The 10671-nt window shown below is 58.5% G+C and overlaps 1 protein-coding gene across 1 annotated transcript; it reads right to left on the bottom strand.

Annotated features, from left to right (window-relative positions):
* Positions 1–689: 689 nt before the first annotated feature.
* On the bottom strand, positions 690–9804 carry Nptx1 (neuronal pentraxin 1). Its single transcript, XM_021639577.2, has 5 exons — positions 9047–9804; positions 8579–8786; positions 6592–6836; positions 5243–5422; positions 690–4570 (listed from the first exon to the last, which is right to left on the bottom strand). Exons 1-5 carry the CDS (start codon positions 9488–9490, stop codon positions 4349–4351), a joined length of 1299 nt encoding a protein of 432 aa, XP_021495252.1. The 5' UTR covers positions 9491–9804; the 3' UTR covers positions 690–4348.
* Between the last annotated feature and the right edge of the window lie 867 nt (positions 9805–10671).

Here is a 10671-nt window from a genome sequence, read left to right as displayed (position 1 = left end):
CAGAGCCAGGCAGAGTGGCTGTAAACCCAGAGCTGGGGCTCAGGCAGAGGGGCGGATCCACCGGACTCACTGACCATCCAGTCTGGCCAAATTGCAGTCTCCAGCTTTAGTAGGAGAACTTGTCCTTAAAAATAAGGTAGGTGGGGGTGGGAGCTGAAGTGATGACTCACAGCAGTTAAGAGCATGGGCTGCTCTTGCTGAGGACCCGACTTTGGCTCCCAGCATCCACATGATGACTCCAAACTTACCGGTAACCCCAGTTCCAGGCACACACATGGAGCACATACATACATAAATGCAAGCAAAACACCCATAAGTAAAATAAAAATAAGCCTTTTTGTTTTTTGAAACAGGATTTCTCTGTGTAGTTTTGCTTGTCTTGAAATCACTTTGTAGACCAGGCTAGCCTCAAACTCAGAGATCCAACTGCCTCTGCTTCCTAAGTGCTGGGATTAAAGGTGTGTGCCACCGCCACCCATCAATAAAATAAATGTCTTTTTTTTTTTAATAAAATAAATCTTAAGAAAGAAAAAAGTGGAGAGAAATTGAGGAAGAAACCAATGTTGAACTCTGGCCTTCACATGTACACACATTTGCCTGAATATGTTTTTGTAAACACACACACACACACACACACACACACACACACACACACACAGGAGAGAGAGAGAGAGTCCAACGAGACCACAGTCTTTCTTCACTCTTTACTGTGTAAAAATAAACTCAACAATTCGTGTCATCTCAGCAAGAAAATGGGGAAAGCAAGGGCACCAGTATAAATAGTGCACTTCCAGAATGGCTGCTGGGTTGTGGGTTTACCCCTTTGATACTCAAAAGGCTGCAGATCGTATGAAAAATGTACAGCTTTGGTTAGCAAATAATGAAAAAGTAAGATACATCGATTCTTTCATATTTTACAGTATGTACATTGTAACAATATCAACTCTAGGGGGGTTGCTTTTTTTGGCAAATAAGACAAAATTGGGACTCTAAGTATTGGGCTTTTGTTTCTCCTCAATGACTTGTTCCCTTTTGAACAGATTGCACGTTAAGTCCACTGCGCACAGAAGCACTACCTATCCCATGTTAGCTGAGTGAGTTCACGCGTGTTTGAGATGAAATCATGACTGCCTCGAGCCACACTCGGAGCACTAAGGACGCTATAGCCTTGTGTTAGCCAGCGTGACCCTTGTTTCCTCAATCAAGCTTAGAACTGGTATCCGGATGCTCCTCTCCTTCCACATAACCAGTCAGCTCCAAGGCGAAGAGCCCACCATCAAAGGCCTTGTTTGTTTTTAACCTCCTGGTCCCTAGCTCACCTTCGAGATCTGGTGGCCCCTCATCAGAGCTCCTTGGAATGACTGCGAACCTCAGGCCAGCCTGTCCTTCCCCTTACCACCCACAAGATAACCCCTTGGTCTCAGGTCCCAGGGCTGGTGACAAAGTGATCTTTGCAGTCTTAGAAAATAAGTTGGGAATCTACAAAAGGAAAAGAAAGCATACAAAAATGTATCTCTTTCTTCCAAAATACACGCTTTCAGTCCTACATTTTGGTGGAGCCTGAAAGTATTTTCAAGGGAGATATAGGTTGAGATAATTTATAGATTTGTCCTGTCTTTCATAAAAATACTCTTGTTTGGTAATAAACGTTTTCTTCTACAGTAAGAGAAATAATACTGTGTTATCAAAAGCAAGAAGGCTTACAATTCAAGTGGGCTCTCAGCCCCCTAGGGCCTGGGAGCCTCCGTGGCAGCTCTACCACCATAATGCCCAGGGTGCTGTCGGACACCTTCGGCAGAAGCAAACACTGTCTCGACAGTGGATTTTATCTCTTATTTTATAAAATGGCTTACCTGAGAGAGGCATGTATTATTCAGTGCAAGAGGGAACACCAATCAGATTACGGAGTCGATGGAAAGTGTGTGGATTAGATTTTGCGGCTGTCATTACCTTTCTCAGGGCCAGCAAAGTGCCAAGTATGAACACAGTGACGGAGGGGAGGGCTTGGCACAGACTCCACTTAGGGGCAGGGCAAGAGCTCGGTGTCAGCTTCTGCCCCTGGCACCATGGGTGCCGCAGGGGAGAGGAGAAGGGAGAGGAGCTGAGAGATGAACGGAAGGAGGCAGAAGCGTTGGGGTGAGCTCTGCCCTCTGAGCCAGGGCAGAGGATGGCTTGTGGTCCTGAACGGACAGCTCCCACCCCACCCATCCGGGTGCGGGTGGTCTGGGGTCCGCATTGGCAGGGGCTGGGGCTGGTGGCAGGGGCTGGCAGGAGTGCGCCGGTCACAGCCGGCTCCGGGCCTTGCCTGGTGATGGCTCCTGGAAGGCTAAAGTAAGGGTGGGGCTCAATCTGGTCTGGAAAGTTGATTCTAAGCTCACGCTCTCTCTCCCAACCATGGTACCATTCAGGCTTGTTCTCAGCCTAGATGTTAGAGATGCTTCTTGCTATATTTGGGGAGAAGGAGGGGAGAGGGATACTGACCTCCCTCTTGATCCCCCCAATACCCCCTGCTTGCTTACCCAGCCATTTTTCAGTAGCTACAAGGGTGATCACAGAACACTGGGCGGCACTCAGCACACAACACAGAACCAGAGAAGTCCATGCAGGCAAGGGAACACGCACTGGACCAAGGGAGCAGGAACACACCCTGAGGAACATGCAAACACGGAAGATCCCCGCAGATCCAAGGATGCCACAACCCGACGGGCGCTGAGGAAGCACAATTACCTAAGAAAAAGCCACTGCTGAACAACGTGATACACCGCCTGCTCCGCACCCCGCAAGAGCGATGCGCCACAGGGCGGTGACCGGGAACCGTGCAGACACCCACAAGAACAGTGACACAGACAGCACACAGACACACACAGATGCACTAGGTCACACACAACACGGACCTGTGTGGAGGAGACAGGCGCCCCTGGAAGGAACAGCAGGTGCGAGCCCTGCTCCTGCTGAGGAGGTGTCTGCAGCTGCAGACGGGCCAGGCAGTGCGTACGGAGGTTTCTGGAAAGACTTGCCAGTCTTTCACTCATCAGGCTACTGGAGACGTAGTCCAGGTGCCATTGGGCATGTACCCACAAAATGGAGGAACAAAGCAGGGGCACGCCCCACCTGGCTCAGCCTCCTTAGCGTTCTCTGCTGTTCAACAGACACGTGTGTACATCACGCTCTGTCCCCCTCCTCAGAAGGCCCAGGAGGGGGACTCATGCTACTGTAACTAAGGAGGAGCCACGGGCTCGGCGTCACAGGCCGGTGGCAGGTTGGGGCTGCTGCAGGGCTTGTACCCATGAGATGCAGTTGTGGATGGCAGGCCTCTGGCCAGCAGGCTCCACATGAGAGGTTTCTGAGCCCCTGGCCCCTGAGGGGGGTCTGAGCTAGCCCACCTGGGCCTGGTTGTGCTGGGAGGGGTATGGCTGTGGAAGAAATGCCATGGGAAGAGACTCCCATGGACTGTGGATCGAGTCTCAGTGCCCTCTGCGGCTGAGGTCAAGCACGTGAGACCCCCACTTGAAGCCTCTGGTCTCTTATTGCCAGAGGGAGGAGGGAGGGCGCCAAGGACCTGTGTCCTGGGACTCTGGAAGGGCACTCTCCTCTCAGAACCACTGGAGGCTGAAAGGGAATAACAGGTTCCAGTCTTAAGCAGTTGCTACAAGGAAGCAGGAGGGCCAAGGGCAAGGCGCAGCCCTGGGACAGGGCTGCTGAGTGGCCCACTGTACCCTCAGATGCAGACGGCCTAACGGGGGCGGGGAGGGGAGGGCCGGCAGGTGGTGTCGCTCTGGACAACCAGCCTTCGGTTTTCAGGGAATCCACTTATCATCCCAAAGAAAACTTCCTGTGGAAAGATCCCCCAGCCTTAAGGAACCATTATGAGACATGTCAACAGAGGCCTACGTCACTCCCAAAGAGGTCTGCACATGAGGATAAATGCGTGTCTGAGGAAGCTGCCCCAGCCCTGAGGCACACAGGCAGCTGACCCATCAGGAAACTTACAAACACCACAGGGAAAGGAGGGAAAGAACTCTCTCGTCTTAAAAAGAAAAGCCTCCCCTTACACACATACACTCTCTCTCACGCAATTCTGCATTGTCAAAGCTGATGTCGCCTGCTTTAGCTAGGCATGCCCGGGAAATAGTAGGGCCCCTAGGGAGAAGGGGGTGTCCTTAGGGCCAGAGAAGAGCCGGGGCTGCTTCGTGTGCACAAGGAGGACAAACCAGGCTGTGTGCGTGTGCGTGTGCAGGGGCCGTGGCCTTGGGTCATTCCTGGGGAGGGGGAGAAGAGACGATGGGTCATCACCGCACAAGCAGGGTGGGCAGGGTGGGGCTGGGGCCTCAGCCCTGGCCTGAAGCCTTCAGTTGATCTGGCGACAAGCCTCAAATGTCCACTTGGTGGCCCCTCCAAAGATGTCGATCTGGGGCTCGGCCCAGGCGATGACGTTGCCGGACAGGGCCTTGCTGCTGCAGGTGGCCAGGTTGTACACCTCCCCAGGGGTCAGTTTGCGATCCCAGATGTTGAAGTGGGCCAGCTCGCCTACAAACGCCTGCGTGGCGTCAAACCCTCCGCCTAGAGTGTCCTTCGGAGAAGAGTCGGGGATGAGGGAGAGGAGGGGTTGGCCAGGGGATCTACAGACCGCCCGCCCGCCACTAGCAGGAGAATCTGGGCATCCGTGCCTCCCTCGCTGTCAGGCTCTCCTCCCCTCGACCCATGTACTTAAGTCTGTTTTCTTTCTGCACCTGTCCCTCCCTGAGAGGAACCCAGGGAAGGGATTGGTGCCAGCCTACTCTGGATACAGACCATCCCCCTGGGGGCCTTGAGACACCAGCCAGTCTCCCGGGCAATAGTGAGTAGGAGGTCACTGAGGAACACAGGCAGCCCAGGCGGCAGCATCTCAGAACCCTCTCAAACGCCCTAGCTGCCCGAAGACATCCCAACAGGCATGGAAGGCTTGACTTCCTGTCCCCTCATCTCCCTCCCAGCCGGTGCCCAGTGGGAGATGAACCATTTCACAGAAACTAAATTATTCATTGCTAAAAGTGGAACTGGGCTTCCCATGCCAAAGAGAGGCCTGCTGCAGTTCCCAAGAGTGCTGGGACCTGGGCCCACTCTCACGGAGCTTCCTGGAGCCCACCCTGAGCACAGCCGAACTATGGAGTACTTGCTACGTGCACACACATGTGTGGAACACACACACACACACACACGCACACATGCCTTCCCCTCCCTCACCCTCTGCCCAGGCCGGTACCTGCTCCTGACCCAGCACCAGCACACCCTGTGGTTTGATGGGGTGATAGGGTGCCAGGTTCTCTCCACTGCCGCCCTGGGTGCCGTCCTGATAGGCCTCCCAGACCCCATCCCGGGTGGTCCAGGTGACGCAGATGTGGTGCCACTTGCCATCATTGATTACAAAGGGCAGCTTGGCCACCTGGAAGGAGGAGGAGACAGTTATGGACATCACAGCCCAGTGCTACCCAGTGCAAAAGCGCCTCACTCCACTTTACAGTTCTTGGGCTATTCCTGAACCCTGGCAGCATCACCTGTTCGGAGGTCCTTCGCCTCTTTCAGCCCCACCCACGGACGGGCCGTGGAATGCCACTGGGAACCAGCAGCTTTGCCAAGGAGCCCTTGAGACCCATCTGGACACACACCACCTCACTCCTCCTCCCCTCCCTTAGCTCCGCAAAAGGAGCCTGTGACAGAGTATGTGTCCCTGGTGGCCTCCCCGCTGCGTCTCTCATCTTTCCACCTCCAATTGCTAGATCCTCTGGTCTACGTCGCCTGCAGCCAGCCCCTGCAGAGGTCCTGAGTGGGGTCCGGAGACTGGCTCAAAATGGTCTAAAGCAGACCTCAAGTCCCATCCACCCTAGGCAGGGGACACAGTGACAAGTCAGACCCCACAGGGTCAAGGAAAGCACAATGCACCCTGGGGTGCAGCAGGAAGCCTTTGATCCTGTCCCTGGCCAGGTTAGAGCCATTTACTAGTGGTGATGGAGGACAGCAGAGGGGCTGAAAGCTGGCAGCTAATTCCACTAACCCGGAGGGGAGGGTGGAGCTGCAAGAGCTGGAGAGAAAATTACCCTCTCCTGGGTGGTCAGGAGGGGAGGGGGCTGGCCGACTCTCCCTGAGGGGGCAACGTGAGACAGATCTATAACCAGCGTCTCTAAAAGCATTTCACCAAGAGTAGCTACAATCACCAAAATGGAGAGCCCAAGCCAGTTAACCAGCCAGTGGAGGAGGAGCCAGAATATCAGCAGGCTGGACTAGAACATTCCCAGGACTGTCCTCTGTCAACCCCCCCCAACAGGCCCCTCCTCCTCCTCCTCTCCGACAGCAAAGGCCTCTTTCTGGAATGTTCCAGCTCTCCTTATCCTATGAGGGCAGGTGAATCCTCATTTTGGATCTGATTCAGCCTCCACCTCCCGCACTCAGACTCGCTGGGCAGACATTTTTCTCAGAACCACAGCCCTGAAAGCATCGAGGAGCTGCAATCCCAGGAGCTCTGGTGGGGCGTGGGCACACAGCTCTGATGACATCCCAGGGTCCCGGGTGGGCCTTTCCCGCTGCCCTCGCCCTGTCAGGTGGTGGCGGCGTTACCTTGTCATTGATGAGTATCTCCATGGGGTTGTTACCCCACTCGATGAGGACCAGCTCGTTGGCCTGCCCAGGGACAGCGTAGGAGAAGGGCGTGCCCACTCCGGGCGCCGCGCTGGACTTGAGCCACATGCACACAGTGAAGGCGTACATCTCCGGCAGGCTCTTCTTCACCTTGGCGTACATGTAGTTGGTCCTCAGGGGGAACGTCAGCTGAAACTTGTCCCCAGGGCGGTTGTCTTTCTGACCTGGGGAGGACAACATGAGCCCTGCCATCCTGTACCCTGACCAAATGCTTATGGCACGAGCTGTGTTTGGTCCCCATCAGGTCTTGTGATTCAGACAGGGCACAGGGCCAGCTGCCAAAAAAAGAGCTGACCCAAGGTCTCTGCACTCTGGGCCTGGCCAGCTCTTGTTTCCACATGGTGCCGTCCCTGGGGAGGCTAAGGTAGGAGACAGCACAGGATAGGCTGTGAGCCTGCCGCTGGGCTGCGAAGTAGGCCCGGAGAGGGAACTGGGCCTGCTTCAGCACACACTGGCCGAGTGACTGAGAGGGTGTGGCTGCGGGGGAAGAAGGAACCAGGCTAGCTCCCCTCTGAGGAGGCCCCTCGGGGGCCGACCTGATTTAGGTGGTGATGGTGTTCAGAACCTCTTGACTGTACTGGGCTTTTCTCTCAGTCTCCACCCAAGACAGCATCCCTGCCGCCCGTCCCCTGCTGGGGGCCAGCACTCGCTGCAGCCTGCTCGCTCAGTCCTTTGCACAGCGGCATGCTTCTTTCACCCTGAGCTGCAGACCTCAGCCACTCCCCCTGGGATGCCGCCTGGAGCCCCCTGAGGGGCGAGGCAGCAGGGGGCACAGCTTCCTTGAACCAGGCCCCCCAGGTGACGCTTTGAGGATGCCACAGAGCCTCTGATGAACTTCCTGAAAACTTGGGCTCCAAGCCCAGGCCCCCCATGACTGCTAACCAGCATCCTCTGGGAACGCCTCACCTCACCTCCACCTCTACACTTCCTGGGCTGGCCCTGGCCCGCTGTGACTGATTCCCATGAAAACAGGTCCTATTGAGCAGAACACACTCACCCTTTTGGAGCCAAGGAATGCATCTTCCTTGCCAGCTCCTGGCTGCACCCCTGCCCCAGAGCCCAGGAAGAACCTGGTCCCCAAATTAAGAGTGACTTCTAGAAAGCAGAACGGGACACCACCGCCCAGAGGCCAAGCAAGCAGTGAGCAGGGCTGATCCTTGCTGCGCACCCCGGACCCCTCCTAATTCAGGCTCAAGTCTGGCTGAAGGGGGCAGTACCGACCTCTCTCCGGAGTGTTTTCCCTTCCTGAATCTCCCGCCCCTCCCTTCTTAGGTCCCTCTTTCCCTTCATGTTTTTCAGTTACATAACACGCCTTAAGATGGCACTGTTTAAATCCATCCGGCACATTTTGCAGGCCAAGCCAGGTCACGTGGCCCTGCTCCGAGCTGGGCTGGCCCCCTCCTCATTTTACAACCTTGTTTGATTTCTGTGACTCAGGGCACCGCTCATCGTGCACCTAGGCAGGTGCAGCCAGCCTGAGTTCACGACCAGGGCAAACACAGTGGCGTGAAAGCTCGGTCACTGGAAACAAAGTCGAAAGAGCGGGGCTCAAGGTGGAGAGAGGGACCTGGCGATCCTGAAAGGATACCAGGGACCACTGGGGCCCGAGAGGGCTGGTGTCCAGCTCTTTGTCCCAACTGAAGCGAGGCTTTCCACTTACTAAGGAAGGCTCGGGCCAGAAACAGCTACTGTGCAAAGTTCCCGGGGATTAAACAAATCAGACTTGAAAGAAGCAATCCTGCAAGCGTCCTGACTGTACCGTGCAATCCCTTCTTAGGCTCTGCTGCTTCCCCGGGGAGTCATCTCCAGCCTGGGAACCGGACAAGAGGCTGGGGCAGGGAGCGGGGCTCGGGCAACGTCTCAGGAGAGAGCCCAGCGCACGCGGCACGTCCCCCTGAGCCCTTACCTTTCTCCAGCTCGCTGATCCGCTGGTGCAGGGAGGTCAGGGCGCTCTCGATCTTGGCCCTCTCCTCCGTGTCGTTCTTGGGGCCCCCCTTGCCCTCCTCCAGGGTGTTCACGCGAGCCAGCACCTGCCGCTCCAGGTCATCGATCTTGCTCTGCAGCAGATCCTTCAGGCTGTTGGTCTGGCTGGAAGAATTGAGGCGACTGTACTGCTGCGGGGCACAAGGGCAGGGGAAAACCACACCGTCAGGGGTGCGGCAGGGTCCCCGGGGCGACTGCGGGGGCGGCCTGGAGGGGAGCTTCCCCCCTCCCCCGGCGCCCCGCAGGGTCCGCGAGGCGCCGCTCCGGCCTGAGCGCGCGGCGGAGGCGGGGGAGGGGGGCGGGGTGCCGGGCCGGGTCGGGATGGGATGGGGTGGGTGGGCGAGGGCAGAAGGGCGCAGGGCGCGGAGGGGGAACCGCGGCTCACGCGGACCTCGAGGTTCTCCAGCCGGGTTTTGAGAGACTGCAAAGTTTGCCCGAGTTGGCTGAGCGTCTCCGCGGCCGGTGTCCGGGACAGGTCGCCCATCGTGTTCTTGCCGGAGCCGGGCTGCTTGCGGCCGCCGCCGGACCTGGCCTCGCCGGGCCCCGCGTCCAGGGTGCTCTGGCTCTCGCAGCGGCCGAGCTTGGTGGTCAGCTCCCGGATGGTCTCCTTCTGGCTGAGGATGGTCTCCTTCTGCTGCAGCACGGTCTCGCGGAGCTGCAGCACGCTGCTGCGGAGCTCCTCCGCGCCGCCCGCGGCCACGGACGCGGCGCACATGTCGCCGTCCACCGGCACCGAAGTGCAGATGAAGCGGGTCTGCCCGAAATCCTGGGCCCGAGCGCCCAGCAGGCAGAGGGCGAGCAGCGCACAGGTGCGCACGGCGCGGCGGGCGAGCATGGCCGCGGGGCCCGCAGCACGGGGCCGGGGGCTCGGCTGGGACGGGCTCCGGGGGGCTCGGGCTGGCGGGGCTCGGCAGGCGGCCGCGCTCCGGGCACCGCGCTCCTCGGCTGACGGCTTCCCGGCCGCGCTCCTCGGCCCCCACTGCCGCCTGCGCTGCGGAGCCCGCGCCTTTTATGCAGCCGCGGGAGGGGCCTCGGCGCCGCGGACGTCAGCGGGGGAGGAATCCCGCTTTAATTGTGCGCGGACGGGCCCCGCGGCGCTGCGGGGGTCGCACGGGCGCGCGAGCGGAGCTCCCGCCGCCCTCCCTCCCCAGCCCGCCCCTCCGGAGCCGCCGTCGCCCCCTCCCACCGCCTCCGCACGCACGCCCCCGCTCGGGCCCGCGCCGCTTCCCCGAAGGCTCCCGGAACGCAGGGACAGCGGGGAGGGAGAGCGTCCGCCGGCCCGAACTAGATGGTGGGCACCTCTCCCGCGCCCCTGGCCTCCAACGGGGCTCGGAAAGGAGGAAAGGCCACCAGACCGGCTCGGGTCACTTGGTCGCGCTGGGCGCTCGTGGGGTCCGGGCTCTGTGCGCTCGCGGCTCTCCTCTCCCCCAGATCGTCTACGTCTGTGTGCCCGGCGCGCGGCTCGCCGAGGTCCAGAAAAGAGGTCGCTCGTGATTCACAGACATCCGTTTGGGGCTGAAAGCCACGGAACACCCTGGGCCTGGGGGCTCCCACATCCTGCCTTCCCGCCCTTCTGCATTCCCTTCTCCCAACCCTTGGAGAGTGTGGACCCAACAATGGCCCCCCACCCCCGAACCGAGAGCCCCCACTGTGTATTCGTCAGGGATGGGGCCTTCTCGGATCTGCGGATCGAACCCTTCCTGCCATCCAAACCAGTCTAGTTCCGGGCAGGTGGCGCCCCAGAAGCTGGCTGGCCACTCGAAAGGGACCCCGCGCGTGCTCCTTCCCTTAAGAGTGCGGATGTGCTCTGGGCGTGTCCATGTGTCCGTGTGTGTGTGTGTGTGTGTGTGTGTGTGTGTGTTGAGTGAGTGTGTGAGTGTGTGTGTGTGTGTGCGCGCGCGCGCGCGTGTTGAGTGAGTGTGTGTTGGGCTTACTGTCTAGTCCATTCCTCACGCTCCTGGATTTTGGGGGAGGGGTCCCAGAGCTGGACAGCCACTTCGCATCTGCAGAGGTTCG

The sequence above is a fragment of the Meriones unguiculatus genome, chromosome 7 (genome assembly GCF_030254825.1).
Source record: "Meriones unguiculatus strain TT.TT164.6M chromosome 7, Bangor_MerUng_6.1, whole genome shotgun sequence".
Classification (NCBI taxonomy): Eukaryota; Metazoa; Chordata; class Mammalia; order Rodentia; family Muridae; genus Meriones; species Meriones unguiculatus.
This window is presented reverse-complemented; position numbering and strand designations above follow the sequence as displayed.